Source organism: Geotrypetes seraphini, chromosome 4 (assembly GCF_902459505.1).
Source record: "Geotrypetes seraphini chromosome 4, aGeoSer1.1, whole genome shotgun sequence".
Taxonomy (NCBI): Eukaryota; Metazoa; Chordata; class Amphibia; order Gymnophiona; family Dermophiidae; genus Geotrypetes; species Geotrypetes seraphini.
This window is the reverse complement of record NC_047087.1, coordinates 192,599,625-192,620,435: the sequence shown is the minus strand read 5'-3', so window position 1 is coordinate 192,620,435 and position 20,811 is coordinate 192,599,625. Positions and strand designations below refer to the sequence as shown.

General features: G+C 46.4%; 1 protein-coding gene across 4 annotated transcripts in view; it reads left to right on the top strand.

Annotated features, from left to right (window-relative positions):
* Positions 1–20,811, top strand: part of HELLS (helicase, lymphoid specific) — a 258,918-nt gene that overhangs the window by 195,150 nt on the left and 42,957 nt on the right. For all 4 annotated transcript variants that reach the window (XM_033943358.1, XM_033943360.1, XM_033943361.1 and 1 more), the window contains exons 17-18: positions 11,109–11,228; positions 13,702–13,818. In XM_033943358.1, the coding sequence (XP_033799249.1) occupies positions 11,109–11,228; positions 13,702–13,818 (237 nt within the window). The remainder of the gene's footprint in view (positions 1–11,108; positions 11,229–13,701; positions 13,819–20,811) is intronic.

The window sequence follows — 20,811 nt, the reverse complement described above, 5'->3', positions numbered from 1 at the left end:
GCGGGACTCCGAGGAGCGCAAGTTGGAGAACATCCTTAAGCAAAATTTTCAGGTCTCTGCCTTTGGGGTCCAGGCGGCTATTTGTGGGGGACTGGTCGCTTGCGCCATGTTTCGGTGGGCGGAGCGTGTCCTGGATCGGGAGTCTGATGACTGGTCTCTGGTGGATCAGGAGGTAGCGAAGATTGAGATGGCTGCCTCCTTCCTCTCAGATGCTCTATATGACTTGATGCGGATCTCGGCTAAGTCTATGGCTTTTGGCGTGGCCGCAAGGCGTGTTTTGTGGCTGCTCGCTTGGGCGGCGGATGCTGCGTCTAAAGCTAAGCTTACTAAATTTCCCTTTCGGGGGTCGTTTTTATTGGGAGGAGTTGGATAAGTTGATTCAGACTCTGTCGGACTCGAAAGTGCCCCGGCTGCCAGAGGACCGTGCCCGCCCTGCGTCTAGGGGTGGTGCGGCCCGGGGGTGTTTGCGGGAATTTCGCAAGTATCGTCCTGGGCGTGGAGCTGCTTCTTTCCAGGCTCCGGGGTTTTCCCGGGGTCGGTTCTTCCAGCGCATGCAGCCCTTTCGGGGGGCCCGTCGGGGGGCAGGGAATCCCTCCGCCGGTTTCCCCGCGTCCCGTCCTGCACAATGACGCCTTGCCGGCGCCCCCTTTGCTTCCGGTGGGGGCCCGGCTGCGCGACTTTTTCCCCAAATGGGCTGAGATCACGTCAGATCAGTGGGTCCTGGAGGTGGTGCGGGACGGTTATGCCCTGGAGTTCGCTCGCTCTCTGCCGGACTTTTTCCTCGCCTCTCCATGTCAGACTCATTGGAAGACGCAGGCTTTTCGTCAGACCCTTAAGCGCTTGGTAGATCTCAAGGCAGTGGTTCCGGTGCCCCCTCCGGAGTGGGGCACCGGCAGGTACTCCATTTACTTTGTGGTGCCCAAGAAGGAGGGGACCTTTCGGCCCATCCTCGATTTGAAAGGGGTCAACAGGGCTCTCAAGATTCCCTCTTTCCGCATGGAAACTCTGCGGTCGGTCATTCTGGCGGTTCAGCCAGGGGAGTTTCTCACTTCTCTCGATCTGACGGAGGCCTACTTGCATGTTCCCATTCGGGCCTCTCATCAGCGTTTCCTTCGCTTTGCGATCTTGGGTCGGCACTATCAGTTCTGTGCGCTTCCCTTTGGGCTGGCCACGGCTCCCCTGACGTTCACCAAGGTGATGGTGGTTGTCGCGGCAGCCTTGCGGTCGGAGGGCATCCTGGTACACCCCTACCTGGACGACTGGTTAATTCGGGCAAAGTCGTTGCAGGAAAGCTCCCGGGTTACGGCTCGGGTGGTGGAGTTTCTCCGGTTGCTGGGCTGGGTGGTCAACCTTTCCAAGAGCTGGTTGGTCCCGGCTCAGCGTCTGGAGTACCTTGGGGTTCTGTTCGACACCTCCTTGGGGAAGGTCTTCCTCCCAGAGGCCCGGGTGAGCAAATTGCAATCTCAGATTCGCCTGCTTTTGGCGTCCCGGTGTCCTCGGGCGCAAGATTTTCTCCAGGTTTTGGGGTCGATGGCGGCGTCCCTGGACGTGGTGAGGTGGGCGCGGGCCCACATGCGTCCTTTCCAGTATGCTCTGCTCCGGAGGTGGTCTCCCCAGAGGCACGGGATGGATGTTCCGGTTCCCCTGCGAGGCTTGGCGCGCTGCAGTCTGCGTTGGTGGCTCCAGACCCCTCACCTGGTTCAGGGGGTGGGTCTGGATCTTCCGCAGTGGACGGTGCTCCTTACGGATGCGAGTCTCCTGGGTTGGGGGGCTCAGTGTTTGGGTCACTCAGCTCAGGGCACCTGGTCCACGGAGGAGGCCTCCTGGTCGATCAACGTGTTGGAGACCAGAGCGGTCCGTCTGGCGCTGTTAGCTTTCCACTCCCTTTTGTTGGGCAAGTCAGTCAGAGTCCTGTCGGACAATGCCACGGCTGTGGCTTATGTCAATCGTCAGGGGGGCACCAAGAGCACTCAGGTGGCGCAGGAGGCGGCTCGGCTCATGGTTTGGGCGGAGTCTCATCTTCTGGACCTTTCGGCCTCTCACATAGCCGGGGTAGAAAATGTTCAGGCGGACTTCCTCAGTCGGCACTTCCTGGATCCAGGAGAGTGGTGTCTCGGCGCCGTGGCTTTTCAGTTGATAGTGCAGTCTTGGGGGCAGCCCCTGATGGACCTGATGGCCACGACTGGCAACGCCAAGGTGCCCCGCTTCTTCAGTCGTCGCAGGGACGTTCTGGCCGAGGGTCTGGATGCGCTGGTCCAACCGTGGCCAACGGAGGGGCTGTTGTATGTGTTCCCTCCTTGGCCATTAGTGGGCAGAGTTCTTCTTCGCATTGTTCACCATCCGGGTCTGGTGGTGCTGGTGGCTCCGGATTGGCCTCGACGTCCGTGGTACGCGGATCTGGTGAGAAATCTGGTGGCGGATCCTCTTCCTCTGCCTCTCTTGGACGGTCTTCTGACGCAGGGTCCCATTCCATGTTCGACCCGTCTCCCTTCTGTCTTACGGCTTGGCTCTTGAAAGGGGGCGCCTTAGTAAGAAGGGATATTCAGATAAGGTGATCTCCACACTCTTGGGATCCCGGAGGCTTTCTACCTCTCGTGCTTATGTGCGGGTTTGGCGTCTTTTTGAGGGATGGTGTTGAGTGCGGGGAGTGATCTCTTCTCGCGCCTCCCTGCCTAACATTCTTGAGTTCTTGCAGGATGGCCTGGATAGAGGCCTGGCTTGGTCTTCTCTCAGGGTTCACCTGGCGACACTGTCGGCTTTTCGCGGGTTGGTGACAGGTCAGCGTTTGTCGACCATTCCTGATGTGGTTCGCTTTTTGCGGGCGGCCAAGTTGCTCAGGCCTCCTCTTCGGCCCTCTGTTCCCTCTTGGGATCTCAATCTGTTTCTCTTGGTGTTGGTACGTCCACCTTTCGAGCCGTTGGATGGCTGTTCGCTGAAGGACCTTACTATGAAGGCGGTCTTTTTGGTGGCCATTACTTCCGCTAGGCGAGTTTCTGAGCTTCAGGCTTTCTCTTGTAGGGCTCCTTTCTTGGAATTTTCGAGGGAGCGGGTTGTCTTGCGGCCTGTTCCTTCCTTTCTGCCGAAAGTAGTTTCTCCTTTTCATGTCAATCAAACGGTGGTCCTCCCGGTCTTGGGTAGTCGGGAGGGCCCGTCGGAGCAACGGCAGCTGCGTAAGTTGGATGTCGGTCGGGTCCTCCGCTCTTATGTGCAGCGGACCCAGGAGTTCCGGAAATCCGATCGTCTCTTTGTCCTTCTGTCTGGTTCTCGTCGGGGGTCTGGCGCTTCTAGAGCTACTATAGCGCGCTGGATTAAGGAGACGATTGCTTCCGCTTATCTTCTGAGTCAGAAGCCTATTCCGGAGTTTCTCAAGGCTCATTCCACTCGGGATCAGGCGGCTTCTTGGGCTGAGTCGTCGCTCGTGCCTCCGGTGGATATTTGTAAGGCTGCGGTTTGGTCCTCCTTACATTCGTCTGTCTGTTGTTGGGGTTGTTGTTTGGGCTGTTTCGCGGGCAGTTTTTGTTTTTTGCTGCGGGTTCTAGTATTTTTCTAGGGCCGGGGAGAATTGAAGAACAGCGGCTCTGGCTCAGCTGGCTTAGCTGGCGAGCTGTGGGGACATTTTTTCCTTCGGGAATTTCTCCTCTGCATTTTCCAACAGCACTTGGGTTTGTTACTTGTTACTCCTGTTCGGAGTATTGTTTTTTCTTTCTGTTTTCCAGTTCTTGGTTCTGCTTGGCTATTCGGCAGACTGAGGGAAATAGAGAAGAGAGGATAGTATATACTGTCCCACAGTTTTGTTTTCAGTCTCCACCTGCTGGTCATGATTAGATATATACCCATTTGTAAAGATTAACCTCTACTGGTCTGGAGAAGCTAAAAGAAAGTAAATTAGCAGTTAAGAACCTAATTTCTCCATCTGCTACAACCATAAGCAGTGTGCAACTGGGAAAGTGTTGGTAGAGTACCCTCATCAGTAAGGATCTGATACAAATAGGAAATATTTCCCCTCCTATCTGCCAGAAATCCAGCAGCTGTCACACCTGGTAGAAAGGAGCCATTTCCACCAATGGGCAAGAGAGGTGTAGTCTGATAATCTAATTTTAACTGGGCACAGACTTGTTGTCAGGTGGATCTCAAGGGAGCGAGAAAAAATTATAGGGGTTCCCCAGAACAACAGCCATAACTCGAGGGGCATGCAAAAGATAACTGAAATAAGGTTTCCAAAACTGTAATTATACCGGAGTCCCTAAGAAGTGAGACGTAGAGAGAAACCAATCATGGATATGCCACATGTGACAGGCCTCTCCAATTCTCCTCAAAGGCAACAATCCCAGTCCGCCCCCATCTATCAGCAAAGCCACCAGGCGCAAAGGAAGGCATGGGCAGCCACTGTGACAAATCTAGCTCTCTGTCTAGCTTTGACACAGGGTTAGATAGGAAGAGTAGTAAACTATGCAGGAGAGCTGATCAGGTTGGCTCTGCCGATTTTGAAAGTGCTGACTTTCCTTGTACCTACATTGAGCCAGACACTGACTGCCAGGGAGAGTTCAGTCCAGTTGCAGGTTACTCTCCCAAGCCTGCTATTAGAACTCAAAGAAGCTCAGGAGCTAGGAAACTACATCTCCCAGAAAGCAAGAGAACTGGCAGGAAGCTGTCAGGTAAGCAGACACAGCTGCAAAGGGAGCTTTCTCCCTTCCCCCTCTTCAGAGCAGGGAGGGGCGAATTGGAGCCTGTTAAAACAGGCAGCTGAGACCCAGAGAGGGTGAGGAGCAGAGGAGCTGGGAGTGTTTCCCAGAAAGGCAGCATGATTTCCCTCACCGACCGAATGCTGATGAGCCAGGGGAAGTGTGAGATGGTGGACCTTTCAGAAGAGTCTGAACCTACCATTGAGAAGCAGTTTGGAAGCCGATGGATATTGGTTTTTCCAGTGAGTCTAGTGAGAGGCTAAAAGTCATGGACACAAGCTGAAAAGGTGGGGAGTGTTTGATATTTTTTTCTTACCTGTTGTTTTTGGTGAAAGCTTGAGACTTATTTTTTTGTGTGTGCAACAGAAATGTCCCACTTTTTAGAGCTATGTTGTGAAGATTCTGTTGCTGTGTTTTTGCTTTAAAACTTCTTGAGCAATTCACTACAGAGCTTTTGGCTTACACTCCTCTCCACACAGCTGGAGACTAATTACTTCTGATAAGATACTGCAGGGAATGTCAGCCACTGAGGAGCTCCATTTGGATAGATTCCTTGACTGCAGTCAGCCAGTGGCAGAGTGCTTCAGCTTGAACAGTTTATCTTTTGCTTATGAGAAATTCATTGCCATACAGCAAGACCTGTGTGTATGTTTACTCATTGCTGAACTTACTTTGTTCCATTTAGGCTGGTGAAGAGGACTGAGCTGTAGGAAATAGGAATTGAAGCCCAGTTATAGTTTTTTTTTTTTGTTTTTTTGGGGGGGGTTCTTTACTGACAATGAAGTTATCCTTAGTGGACGAACCGAAATGTAAATTGTTCTTAACATAACATAACTTTATTTTTATATACCGCCTTAATTGAAAGAATTCTAGGTGGTTTCCACAAAAGAGAAAAACTGGACAATCGGTGAAATACAAAATATTAAAAAATGAATACAGCCTGTTGTATTAAAAAGACATTAAAAATTTAAAATTAATAGGATAAGATTAATGTTTAAAAAATAAAGATAAAAGCACAGATTAAGAGATGAATTTATGAAATAATATTGTCTTGATTTCTTTTTTAAAAGCGCCATAGGACAACATGGTTCCGCTGATATAGTTACCCAACCAGGACTGTTTTTTGCTTGCTTGAAAAGCAAGCATCCTCTCTAAATAAGACCTGAGTTTACAGCCTAAAATCTTCGGGTAAGCAAATAGGTTGCAGTTCCTGGTTATCCGCACAGGGTTATATAACACAAAATGAGATAACAGGTATATAGGTGCCAATCCCCAACTAACTTGAAACAGAGGCATGAGAATTTAAACATTACTTGTGCCTCCACTGCCAACCAGTGCAGTAATCGGTAATAAGGACTGATAATGATCATTTTTCTTTAGTCCGAATATCAGACAAATATCAGCCGTATTTTGCACTATTCTTAATTTTTTCACAATATGGATAATACCAATGCCTGCACCAACAGTCTAAAAGCTAAGAAATCAAAATAATTTTTGATGGTCTTTAACTTTTATAATATAAAAAAGCACTTTTTCACCACCAAATTTGTGTGCTCTACCAAAGTTAAATGGGAGTCTAAGGTGACTCCCAATATTTTTATAGATTTTAAAATTGTATAGTCATGACCATTCAGGTGAAGCAATGTCTTAGTTATTTTGTCATTTGGACTTGCTAAAAAGATTCTAGTAAATAACCAGGTGCTTGACCATGTACGGCTGCCTGATCATGTACGGCTTTATAACAAAGCGTCCCAAATTTAAACCAAACCCTGGCCTCAAAAGGCAACAGGGGAGTTGTCTGTAGTATGGAGTAACATGATCTGATTTCTTCAAATCAAAAATTAGACGCACAGCCGTATTTTGGATTTTGTGCAATCTATGCAAATTTGGCTTCCCAGGTTTCCCAGTAAAGGACCAGAGTGAAAACCATACTCAGCCAAGGCACCAAGCAGATGAGGCAAAGAACGTTCTTGATTTGTCAAGATAAGCATCAAATCATCTGCAAATGCCAAGGCATTCAACTTATAATCAGCAATATGGATGCCAATGATGTGGACATCTCACTTCAAGGTACTCAATAAAGGTTCTAGATATAAAAGAAACAGTAACGTGGAAGAGGGGGCACCCATGACAGGTCCTCCCCAAGATAGCAAAAGGAGCAAGTCCCCTTGATAAGTATTGACGCACGAGGGCTAGCATATAAAGTATGCAGACTTTCTAAAAACAAGGAAACGGATATTCCCATGTGACACATCACAGGGAAGAGGAAGGACCATTCCACCCGGTAGAAGGCCTTGTCTGCATCCAGACTGGCCACCTGGCCTGTCACCAGTGCAGTCAAAACCTTATTCACATTCAGTATAGACTGTTGACCACACACAAAGCCAACTTGCTCCTCCCCTATAAGCAGGGGTAAATAGGATGCCAATCTATCAGCCAATACCAGCACAAAAATCTTAAGGTCAGCGTTGAGCTAGGAAATAGGGCGAAAAGATTCGACATACAGAGGATCTTTTCCCGGTTTCAGAATTAGAGTAATAAGGGCATCTTTAACACCTGGAGAAAATGAAGCATCATCCACCCACGTTTTGAAGTATTGCACCAGCGCACCTGGAAGATAAGTAATTTGTAATATTCCGCGATAAACCTATCGGGTCTGGGCACCTTGCAAGTGGACAAAGATTTGATAACCTGTTGAATTTTCACCGCTCTCAAAGGCGCATTCAATGAGTCTAGCATCTGTGGGGTTAAATACAGTAAAGAGGCATCTTCCAGATACGCCTGTATCAGGGCTGAGAGGGTGAATTGGCTGTAAACAGAAAGAAAAAATAGTCACAAAAGGATTTGGAGATCATATCAGTAGCTTTAGTGATGATCCCATCAGATAGACGAATAGAGTGAACCAACCAAGGTCCACTCCAATACTTAGAAAGCACCCGGAACGGTTCCCGAAACGAAAGAACCTAAATTTTCTATAGATTGTGCCATGCTTAGTCCATTCATGCAGCAGAGTGTTTAAAGTTTCCTGCACGGTCAGCATACATTCCTTATCCCAGGCAAGCAGGCAGCCTATTCTCACATATGGGTGACATCATCCACAGAGCCCGGATGCAGACTGCCTCGCAAGCAGACTTGTTTGTAGAAACTCAGAAGTTTCGAGTTTGCCGCACAATGCATGCACGAGTGCCTTCCCACCCAGCACAGGGCGAGTCTTCTCAGTTCTCAGTTTTCTGCAGAGCCGAAAAGACTGTCTTTGATGCTCTGTGCTGAACTTCGTTTGCTTCGTGCCTTCTCTTCACCGCGGTTTGTGTTTGTTTTCTTTTAGCTGAATCACTGTGCCTTTTTCTTCCCTCCTATGTCCCGGCCAGCCACAGGCTTCAAGAAGTGTAGCCAGTGCCAGCATGCAATTTCTCTCACAGACCCACACCGCTGGTGTCTTTGCTGTCTTGGGCCTGACTATAGTCCGAAGTCGTGCGAGCGCTGTGCTACTCTTCAACCTCGAGCCCTTAAACGTTGTCGGGTTCAAGTGGAAAAGCTGTTCAGGATGGACTCTTCAGCTACACCCTCGACCTCGATTTCTGACTCTGTCCTAACTTCAACTGGAGGTTCTCCTGTTTCCACAACTCTGACCTTGAGTCTCATCAGACCTTCCTCGTTTATATTGTCTTTGGCTCGAGTACTCCTGCTTTATCTTCCCCTGAGCTTCCCTCAGGTCAGATACCTAAGCAGAAGGTTCCTGCAGTGGTCCTCAAGCTATCTAAGTATCAGTCTTCCAAGCCGAAGCATGCTTCTACTGCCACCTCGGAGCCTTTAGCCTCAGCAAGTGGTCCAGTTTCAGACTCAGATCCACAATTGCAGGCTTCTCTCCAGACCATGTTAGAGCAGCAATTTGTTCGGTTACTGAGCAAATATGGTCCTGCCTCGACTCTGCTTCCTGCAGTCCAGCCTGGGCAATCAGCAGTCTCCCGCAAGGTCGAGTCCTTGCCTGTGCCTCGAGCTGAGTCTACACACTCTATGCAAGGAGAAGAAGGACAAAAGGATACCACAACCCAGGTACCTAGCTGAACCTGAAGTTTCTTGCTATGAGACTATGATTCAAGCTGATCCAGGGAGGTTGAAATAGAAATGGAGTCTGAAAATGAGTTTTATGGACTGCACTGAAAATGATGTAATGAGTGATTCCATAGAAATTTAAATGTGCTAAAGAATTTGAAAAGGTGCTGGGCTAAAGTGCTGTTTAAGAATGAGAATTTAGTATTCATGTTGCAATACAGTTAAGAAGCAGTTTAAACCCAAGATTGGGGAGGAAGGGCTAGAAACCATAGAAGCTGCTGGAAGTTAGTGTGCTTTAAAAGTGAAACCAGAAGGCTAGCTGGCAGTACCTCCTGAAGATAAGTTGGGGTTTTTTCTTTTTCCATTTGAAAGCATCATATGAGAAACTAGCTGTACCATGTCTGAAAGAGCTGTGATGAAGAAGGATAATCTTACCAGAAGAACCAACTGAGTAATTTGATGTAAACCAATTAAAAATTCTAGCTTATAACCTGGAGGGTTCTTAAGAGGGTTCAGATACGAGGGTCATTTCAACGTTAGGGAAGCTTCATTATTCCATCCAAGACAGTTTTTGTTCAGTTACCAAATGGCTCAGGTAACAGTGGAAGAAAGCTCTTCAAGAGATGCAAAACAATGTCCACGCATAGGTTGTTTCAACTTTGGAAAAAGGTCGATGTCTGATGGACTCGTGCCTGAGATAACACCTCCCAGCTGTATTCGTGTAGTTTTTCAATGACATTCCCTATGTGTGGGCGAGCGTTGTTGTGAAGAATGAGTGGCTTAGCCAAGAGTAACTGAGGTCGGGTTTTTTTGCATTTTTCTGCGCATTTTGTGCAAAAAATCACGATAATACACTGCTGTGATACTTCTTCCACATGGAACTTTGTCTGATGATGATGCCTTCATGATCATAAGCAAAAATCATCATTTGTCTTTTGATTGAACTCATCAAAAATTTTTTGGTCATAGGGAAGATGGAGCTCTCCACTCCTCATTGAAAAACTACACGAATAAGGCTGGGAGGTATTACCTCATGCTCCCTGCAGTCCAGACATGAGTCCACCAGACTTCGACTTTTTTTCCAAAGTTGAAACAACCTATGCATGGATATCGTTTTGCATCTCTGGAAGAGCTTTCTTCCGCTGGCACCCAAGCCATTCGGCAACTGAACAAAAATGATGTCTTGGATGGAATAATGAAGCTTCCCGGATGTTGGGACTCGGTCATTGCAAAGCAGGGAGACTATATTGAAGGAATGTAAAGAAATACTTGAAAAAAAAAAATAGTATGCCTTATTTATGAAATGACCCTTGTACATCAGAATATTCTGGGAGGCAGAACCCGTTCCTTTGAGCAGTACATTGAAAGCTCAAAGGCAGTATTTTATCAGGTTTAGTTTCTGACCATGAAAGAGTGGTGATAGTTTGTATGGAGTGTAGTTCTCGCCACTCATCCAAATTTTAAAAGCCTATTTGAAGAAGGCCTGAGTTAGGCTTCCACCTAACTAAAGGAGAAGTGCATCCTGTTCTAGGAGCAGGTGAAGGGCAGAAGAATAAAGGACTGTGCAGTTCCTGCCCAGGCAAGCATTTTAATTGGTTCTGTGGACCTAGATTTTGTTGGTTTAATCTCCTTGTTTTTTCTTTTTTCCGGATGAACTGATGTAAGTGCCCAATTTGAAAGAAGATTTTGAACCAGAATTAGAGGTACGGAGCCAAACATAGAGGGACAGTGAATGAAAGCCCTCTGGAAAATAAGGAGTCCACAGTGAAGGACAACTGGTGGTTCTTTCTGAAAGCATATTGATTTAACATTTATAATAAATATTGCTCATTAAGTTAAAACAGAAGTGAGTTGGACTCTTTTCTTTTCTGTGCATGCTTAAAAAACTCAACCAGCCTCTAAGACAAACCGCTTGGTCTTGTTTTACCTGTGGCCAAACCCTAGGCTGGGCAGTTGCTCTACCTACACCCGGTTTCATTATGTATTTTGAGAACAATGCTATATTATTACCAAATGCAAGTGAGAGTTTACAAACTCCGTAAATATCATTGCTTGTTGGACTCAGATAGATGGCTTGGTTGTTCCACTTTGTTTTATATAATATGTTTTGATTAACATTGTTCATTATACTTGTTACATAGGAGAACATTAAGTGTCTTGTCGGGGAAGTTCCTTCTTATGTTTCCTATAGTGGTTATCGACTGTTTTGGTACAAACTGAAGAGAGGCAGTATAGCCCACTGAGGAAGGAAGCGAAGCTGAAGAAAGATTCTTTCTACACAGCTTGCAGTTAGGGGAAGTTACACCAATCATCAGAAAGATTATCGAGGTAAGAACCTAATCTTCCCATGTATTGCTTGCTTATGATTTGCAGGTGCTGATATTTTCACAAATGACAAGAATGTTAGATATTTTGTTGGATTATTGCTACCTGAGGGAGTATAACTTCAGTCGGTTAGATGGATCGATGTCGTATACAGAGAGAGAAAAAAATGTAAGTAGTTACTAAACATCTATATTTATAGCAGAAGAGCTTTGTCTCTTGTCTACCGAGTACCTTTCACACCTCTCCCTGCGTCTGTCCTCTGCAGTATCACATGCTAATAGAGGTTTCAATCCTTTGCTAGTGCTAGTGCTCATGCACTATAGTGAGTGGTTGTGCTCAGCAAGATTCCAGTCCCTGCTAGGACAAAAGAGAGGGAGGCCTCCCAGAAATAAATGCAAGAGGAGAGAGAGGAAGAGGAGGAAAGAGTGTGTGGAAAAAGGAGGGGAATGTTTGCAAAGCGCAAGGGTTGGATTCACCAATTGGGTTCGGTGGCTCCAAACGGTCTAAATTCTGAGGTTAAATGGACCACATTGATCTAGTTCCTCTATGGGGGAGGGGCATTAGTCACTGGAGGAAGTACTATGAAAGGATCTCTTATGTGAGCTGCCCCCATCTTGCAAAAAACTTTGAGTAAGATGGTGGACACAATGGCTCTGATAAGCACTGACAGGGGTTAGTGTGATAAAGTGGAAGGTATTAGGAGTTTGGGTTGAGTTTGTTTAGCATGATATAAAGCATTGAAAACTCTTTTTAATATTTTACAGGGGGATCCTTGATAAAGCAAATTGTTGCGATAACATGTTGGATCATGTAATCCAGTAGCATGATAAGCTATGTATACAACTTATTTGAACATTTTTAAATAGAATAATCTCAAGGAAACTTCTTTTTTTTAGTCAAGGTTTGTTTATTAAAGTTTTAGATACAAAGCATGGAATTAAACAGACATATGAAGCTATCAATAAGAGACATGTATACTTGCAGATCGTTAATGCCATCACATGTAAAACCAACAGTAACACAGATATGTGACATCAATGAAAGCAAAAGTATGTCTCTTATAAAAGTAGAAAACATCCGAGTTACAATCATAAGCATGAAGATAACAATGAATGGACATAAGAAAAGCAGAGTTTAGTGCTCAAAGAAAGGGCCTTGTGCAGAGCCAGAGAGATGGGCACGGTTTCTTGGGAGGGTCACCGCCTGGAATTTTATCAGGACCTGGCAGCCAGCAAGTATAGAAGTGTCGCTCCTTCTAAGAGGTCACTCGGGCCCTCACTAGAACTAATGTGAAATGCAGATGGATGTTTCCATTTGGGCTTCTTATCACTATAAATCAGGGGTGTCCAACCTGTAGCCTGAGGGCCGCATGCGGCCCTGTGAAGTGTTTTGTGTGGCCCTGGTCGAGGGCGATGCACTGTTTTCCTCTGCTACCCCCGGGTGTTTACCGTCTTGCCGGCTCCCTCCTTTGTCTTGCTGCAGCGTTTGCACAGCCCCAGAAAAAATTTTTTCAGCCAATGCAGCCCAGGGAAGCCAAAAGGTTGGACACCCCTGCTATAAATGGTGTTCACGTCAGGGTTTCCTCTTTGAGGAAAGCTCGGGCCTTGTTACAGAAGGAAGGTGTTGAGATCCTAGAACAGTCTGGCTGAAATCTGGATGTCATATAGAATGCCTGCAGAGACTGGTGAGCTTCAGATAGCAAATAGTTGAACGAAGGTCCCGAGTACCAGTGCAACCATCTGCAGAGGCCTCATCTAGTGGATGCTCCTAAGTTGCAGAAGACTGCTGATGCTTTATTGCTGTTACTTATTGACATTGGATGCTTGAGATTTCTTTATCAGCTTCGTTGTTCTTGGACCTTGATTTATAGTGCCCTTCAGTGTGCTATGACAGTGCGGTGGGACAATGAGGGCTATGACCTTGTAGGGGGTGGAGAATGGATATGTGTGGGAGTGTGGAACAGGAATCTGCTAGGGTAGAGGGGAGTGAGTGAATGTCGCCAAAATGCACTATACTATTTGTTTTATCAACTCTTTATACCTTCAAAACTACAATTAGGCAAATTATTACACTGCCCCCCCAAAAAAAAAACCACAAACAAACAAACAAAAAACTGGAAACTTATTAACTTGTGACAGGCAAAATGATCGAGTGTATTCCTATGGCAGACTAATTTGAGGGAGGAAGGTGCGTAATGAGCAGCCCTATGATAGGACTAGTGAGAAAGTAAGTAGTGATAAGTCTTGGTGTGAAAGAGAAGTAGTGGCTGGTGTTCATGAGTGGAGGGGAAATTGTTGTAATTCTGCTTCATGAGGAAACTTACATAACAATTGAAATGAAATTTTTTCATCTTTGGAAGTCCAGCAAACTGGAGGTCTCAGTTAAGGCAAAAAAAAAAAAGTTTGTTTTTTAAATTGTGGAAACTCCAAACATTGTGAGAAAAGTGCAGTTTGCTTTCTGTGTACACTTTTCCAGTACAGTATCTTGATATCTCACTTGAAGGATTTCAAAATACAGACAACATGAACATACCATACTTTCACTTCTATAAATGTATCTGAATACCTTTTTAAAGTTTTGGACAGTTACTTTTATTTTGTTAACAGTTCTTGCACTATATTTTCTTCTGTTTATGTTCCAGATACATATGTTTAACACAGATCCCGATGTGTTTATTTTCTTGGTGAGCACACGAGCCGGAGGCTTGGGTATAAACTTAACAGCAGCAGACACAGTCATAATTTATGACAGCGACTGGGTAAGTTAGACTAAGCAGGCCAGACAGTTATAGATGTGCCTTAGGCAACTAGAAACAAATAGGTTACAATCTGATACCTTTACAGAGCCGTAGTTTTTAATTAACTATTAGTGTTTACAGAAAAAATGAAAGCAGGCTATTCTTGTACAATCCCACTTTATTCCAGGACTAGTGGGTTATTTCCCTCTACCCTCCAGGACTTGTAGGAAGCCTCATATTTCAGGGATTTAAGCTCCACCCCTCAGCATTGTCTCCTCAAGAACCAGTTTCTTTCCTACAAGCCAGGCTGTAGGAACTTGTCTTTTCTGCTCATGTATATTTTCTTTAAAGTTTAGTCTTTCGTCGTATCCCCACTCTCTCGGGATCTGCTGAACTATGGGAATGTCAATTTTGGGTTATTCATAGGGCATATTTTACATGAGTTTGCTTATATAGGGCTGGTTTGGCAACTTCTCCCCAATGTGAGGAAAGCACCCGGGATTTTAAATCTTTCTTTCATGCCTTCTGGAGTTGCCCAGTGGTTCAAGTGTTCTGAAGACGGGTGATCTGCTACTTGGAATATTTGTTGGGTTTTTCGATCCCTGTCACCCAGTGCGATTTCATTTGGATTAATTTGAGGCCTTCCGTTTCTTCTAAATTGGGACAGTTATTGGTTTGGAAGGTGGGAGTACTAACTAAAAAGGTTATTTTGGATGAGTGGACCTCAGCCCATGCCCCATCCTATTGGGTATGGCAGAATCGTTTACATGCTCTCATGGTTCTGGAGAAAGGGTGTGTGGTTCCTTCCGTCAATCCAAGTTTTTTCTTTGAACTTGGGGAACTTACATCAATTCTTTGTCTTATCGGGCTCGTAGTTCCATTCTTAATACTCTAAAACTCTAGCTCCATACAGGACTGGGTTGGTATAAGTATCTTGGGTGGTGGTGTGCCTGCTAGGTCACCTGGTGGTTCCACCCTTCTCTCTCTGTCTTTCTCTTCCCTTTTCTCTTCTTATTCCTTTCTCCACCTTTTTTTTGTGGGTAGGGCATTTCATTTCTTTCTTCTGGGGCCTATAAGAGCCAAAGGCCCTGGGATGCTGGGTTGGATCTTCTTTGAGGGCAATGCCTGAGTCGCTACAGGGGAAGGGGGTGGGGGGAGGTAGCAGACAGTTTGGAGGGGAGAGTTTCTCTGCATTAATGATGCTAAATCGACTTTGCTGGTTGTTGTTTTCAGTTCATGGCAGTTGTATGCTTTGTTTATCATGCTGTATGTTTTTCTTTATCATCAATAAAAAAAAATTATTTACCATAAAGTTCAGTCTTTACGTTTACGGTTTTCACCCTTGTGCTGCAGAGACAGCTCTGACTGCGGGAAAAGTCTGCTTCCAGGGAGTTGGCTATCTGTTGATGCAACCTCTAGACTAATGCTGCCCGATTCAGGGAAAAAAATTTCGATTTGATTCGATTCAGCCTATTGAATTGGTTATTCGATTCGATTCGATTTTCTAGCCCAATTGGGTGGTGTTGGTTTTTTTTTTTTTAAACATCTGGTGGGTTTATTTTACAGACTCTTCACCCCCTATGCCTTCTCCTAACCACACTGGCGCTGTGGTGTAAACAAAATAAACAAACAAAAAAGACTTTTCCTCTCTCTGTTAAATCTTAGCTCACGTTTGCGGTCTAACACCAGCTCTGACAGGATACACATTTCAAATCTGACATATTGTAATCACAAAACAGAAAATAAAATTAGTTTTTCTACCTTTTGTTGTCTGGTCATTATTCAAATTTTGTTGGTCTCAGGCTCTGGTTGTCTTCTGATAACTTGCTTGCCAGGGTCTCCTTCTTTCTTCTTTCTCCTTGCTAACCATCCATCTTCCATATCTGTCCTCCCCTTCCATTTCTCTTCCCTCCCCAGGAGGTCTGGCATCTTTCCTTTTTTTCATCTCCCTCCACAGAATCACCTTTTCTTAACTACCCTTTCATCCAGCATCTCTCCCTCCTTCTCCACCACCCCAGGGTCCACCATCTCTCCCTTTCTTTTCCCAACTACCCTCCTATCCAGTATCTCTATCTCCCCCTCCACACCATCCCTTGCATTCAACTTCTCTCCCTTTCTGTTCCTTCCCTCCCTAAATCCCATTGTCCATCATCTCTCCCTCTCCTCTATTTTCAGACCCATTTCTTCCTCCCCAAAGTCCGGCATATGCACATCTCTTTGAACCCTCCCCCTTCCCTCCCTCCTTGTACTTCTATACCAGAGCCCCCCTCCCCTGAAGGCCTGTTCCCCCTTGAAGGATTGTCCCCCCCTTAAAGGTCTGCATCCCACCCCTGAGGGTCTGCCTGCCTGTCCCACCCTGAAGAACTGCTCACTCCCCCACTCCACCCCGGAAGGCCTGTGTGTTCCCTCTGGCCTCGCACTGGGGTACGGCTACCCCCTGGCCTCCCTGCATTGTTTACCTTCCAGGAACAGCCTGCAAACAAGATTGCAGTGCTAGCGATCTTTGTACTTCTTCGAAGCTGTTTCCTCTGTCACGGTCCCGCCCCTCCTCTGACATCAGAGTTGATTGTGTGGGCTTGGGGTCAGCCTGTCCTGGACCTGATGGCCATGAGTATCAACACCACAGTGCCTCGATTCTTCAGTTGGTGCAGGGATGTTCAGGCCGAGGGGTTGGATGATCTGGTGCAGTCCTGCCTGACGGCGGGTCTCCTGTATATGTTTCATCCGTGGCCGATGGTGGACAGAGTTGTTCTTCGCATTGCTCGGCACCCCAGCTGTGTGATCCTGGTGGCTCCAGACTGGCCCAGATGATCTTGATACGCAGATCTGGTTTGTCTTCCAGTGGTAGACCCTCTTCCGCTGCCTCTCTTATCCGATCTTCTGACTCGAGGACCCATTCCCATGTTTGATCTGGGTCTCTTTTGTCTTACGACTTGGCTCTTGAACGGGTGTGCCTAGGTAAGAAAGGTTATTCAGATAAAGTGATTTCCACTCTCTTAGGTCTCGGAGGCTTTCCACTTCTAGTGCTTATGTGCATGTTTGGCGTCTTTTTGAGGAGTGGTGTGCTGTGCGGGGCATGATTTCCTTTCACGTTTCTTTGCCTCACATCTTGGATTTTTTTGCAGGATGGCCTGGATAGGGACCTGGACTGGTCTTTCTGGGTTAAGCTGGTGACTTTGTGTGCGTTTTGTGGCATGGTAAGCATTTAACTTCTTGCCCAGACGTAGTTCACTTTTTGTGGGCGGCAAAATTGATTTGGCCTCCTGTTCGGCCTTTGGTTCCAGCTTGGGATCTCTATCTGGTTCTGTCCATGCTCGTGCACCCTCCCTTTGAGCCCCTGGGCTCCTGTTGGTTAAAGGATCTGACTCTCAAGGCAGTGTTCTGGTAGCCATTACTTCTGCGAGAAGAGTTTCTGAGTTGCAGGCTTTCTCTTGTCGGCCTCCCTTCCTGGAGTTTTCTAGGTAGCAGTTGTACTGCGTCCTGTTCCTTCCTGTCTGTTGTTCTTGCAGTTTTTTGCGTGAAGATTTTGCTTGTTCTATGGGTTCTAGTATTTTTATAGGGCCGGGGAGATCAAAGAACAGTGGCTATGGCTCAGCTGGCATAGCTGGTGAGCTGTGGAGACATTTTACAGCAGTGGCTTGTTCTATGCACTTTCCAACAGCATTCTTATATGTTTAGTTTGTTACTCCTGTTTGGAGTGTTGTTACTGTTAAATATTAGCACTTCTTAGTTCTGCTTGGCTATTCGGCAGACTGGTTTCCTAGAGGGGATACAGCTATTTAGTATTACAACCAAAGTTTGGTCTCAGTCTCTACCTGCTGGCCAAAGTGAGCTATTACCCATCAGTGAAGACTATACTGGTCTGGAGAGTCTAAAAGAAAGAAAATTAGCAGGTAAGAACTTAATTTATTCTTATATGGTTGGTGTTAAAGTTCCTTTGGCTTGAAGATCTGGATTTCTCTGTTCTTTATTTGGACTCTTTGGTGTTTTGTGCAGAGGCAGCTATTCCCTTTTGTGTATTGGGTTGTGTATATATCCCATACCTGCGTCTGACAGAGACCTTGAGGCCGCTTGTGGCTGATGCGGTAGTCTCTTCCATTACTGAAAGGAATACAGTGTCAGTTAACCATGACTCCGCTCTCAAGGATTCTCTGGATTGGCGAATGGAGTCTCTTCTGGAGCAGAGTTTTGACATTGTAGCCTTGGGAGTTCAGGCCCCCATCTGGGGGCCTGGTGGCTAGGGTCTTTTTCCAATGGGCGGAGTGTGTGTTGGATAGGGAGACTGATGATTGATCTTTGGTGGATTAGGACCTGGCTAAGATTGAAATGGGAGCCTCTTATCTTTTGGATGCTATGTATGATTTGTTGTGTTTTTCATTCAAGAGTATGGCATTGGGCTTTGCTATTAGGAGGTTCTTGTGGCTCAGAGGCTGGTCAATGGATACAGCTTCCAAATCTAGGCATGGTCATTTTCCCTTCAAAGGTTCATTTTTGTTTGGTGAGGAGTTGGGTAAGCTGTAAGAGAGCTTGAGTGACTCCAAAGTCCCTTAGTTGTCAGAGGATAAGCCCTGGCTAGCTGGTATGAGTGGTTTGGCCCAGGGGCATCTACGTGAGGTTCATTGTGAGGCTGGGTAGGGGGGTCTTGGCCCCCCAGAGGTCAGTTTTTCCAGAGCACTCTGTCCTTGTGGGGCTGTCTTGATACCAGAGTTGTCCTCTTTACCGCTTCATGCCCTTTCCAATGAAGGTGTTTGGATATACCCTTTGTCAAACTATGCGAGGCTGCAGGAGTTGTATTGGTATTTGACCCAAATAACTTCACATCATTGGGTGCTGGAAGTTGTTTGTGATGGGTGTGCATTGGATTTTGCTTGACATCAAATGCCTTTCTTGAGTCTCCTTACTGAGCCCCCTAGAAGAGAGTAGTGGTTTGTCAAACTTTACAAAGGTTAATCAAACTCAAGGCTGTAGTTCCAGCGAGATAGGTTCCAGTTGTTATTTCATCTACTTTGTGGTCTCTGAGAAGGAGTCTTCCTGCCCCATTTTGGACCTCAAGGGTGTAAAATGGGCTTTTCAAGTTCTATCTTTTGTGTATGATGAATAATCTATTATATTGGCATTTTGGAGTTTGTATCCGAGTTCCACTAGAAACCAGGGTCTATTTTTTTAAGTTGTAAGGATGGGGTAGGGGCAGGAGTGATCTAGACACTAATGAAATTTTTGTTAAGCTGTGGAGCAGGGGGATTCAAGGTACCACTAGACAACAGGGAAAATTGTTTAAGGGTACCAATGCAGATAGCTAAGGAGCAAGAGAGACCAGGTCAGGCTGCTCTGCCTTGGACTTGGTGAAAAAATTCAGGCGTTAAGCCAAAGGCCACTTTTTTTTTCTCTGCTTTGCTAGGGCATACTTAATGGTCTCGTGTGCATTCATTTGAAAGCACTGTATGTATGTATCGCAAGTGCATGTATATCTAGCGGTATCCTGGAGTTGGCAGTAGCTTTTTACATTGAACCCTCAGTGTCTTATTATCCTAGACTTTAAATCTTTTATATGTTATTGTCGGTACTGTGAATTGCAAATTCTGGAGACTGCACCTTCATCAATAATAATAAAACCCTAAGCAGGCATGCGCACTTAGGGTTTTGTGATCCCTGCCGCCCTGTTTTCTGTTCCCTGGCCGAATTCTATTATAGAATACGGCAGCAGGGAACACTCCGGAGCTTCCCCTTCTCCCGCCCTCATTCACCAACCGCTGCCGACGCCTTCAAAGGAGCCTGGTGAGGATCGCAGCTAGCTGTAGCAAACTTCGCAGGCCGCATAGCACCTCGGTAGCACGTTTCCTCTGACGTACGCGAACGTGCCAGAGGGAACGTGCTATTGAGATGCAGAGCGGCCTGCGAGGTTCGCAAAAACCGGCCGCAATCCTGGCTGCAAATGACCATGCTGGACCGGGGGAGCAGGGAAGAGGTGCTACTGGACCGGGGGGAGCAAGGAAGAGGGACAGGGGGAGCAGGACCTGGGGGAGCAGGTAAGAGGTGCTGCTGGACTGGGGGAGCAGGGAAGAGGGACAGGGGGAGCAGGGAAGAGGTGCTGCTGGTCCGGGGGAGCAAGGAAGAAGGACAGAGGGAGCAGGGAAGAGGTGCTGCTGGACCAGGGGAGCAGGGAAGTGGGACAGGGGGGAGCATGGAAGAGGTGCTGTTGCACAGGGAAGTGGGGTGGGGGAGGGAAATGCTGCTGCTGCTCAAGGAAATGGAGGGGGAGGGTGTGCTGCTACTGCACAGGGAAGTGGGTGGGGAGGGAAATGCTGCTGGTGAGAAAAGGAGGTTGGGGCTGAAAGGGAAAATATGGGAGAAAGGAGCTGGGGGTAAAAATGGGTTTGGAGCTGGGGCTGAAAATAGGGGACTTGTGAGGGAAGGAGGCTTTACTAGCACCCATTAATGTAACAGGCTTAAACACTAGTAAAGATATAAAAAGGATGGAGTCTGTCCAGAGGAAGGCTACTAAAATGGTGCATGGTCTTTGTCATAAGGCATATGAGGACAGACCTAAAGATCTCAATATGTATACTTTGGAGGAAAGATGAGAGAGAGGAGATATGATAGAGTCGTTTAAATACCTACGTGGCATAAATGTGCACAAGTCGCGTCTCATTTGAAAAGAAGCTCTGAAATGAGAGGGCATAGGATGAAGTTAAGAGGTGATAGGCTCAGGAGTAATCTGAGGAAATACTTTTTTGCAGAAAAGGGTGGTAGATGCGTGGAACAGTCTCCCAGGAAGAGGTGGTGGAGACAGAGACTGTGTCTGAATTCAAAAGGGCCTGGGCTAGGCATGTGGGATCTCTCAGAGAGAGAAAGAGATAATGGTTACTGCGGATGGACAGACTAAATGAGCCATTTGGCCTTTATCTGCTATCATGTTTCTATGTTTCTAAATCCTTATTGAAATTGGTATAGTTTAGCCAGCTGTCCTTGTTTCTTATTGAGATCATAGGCTGCAACTGCTAAATTGAATAGTGG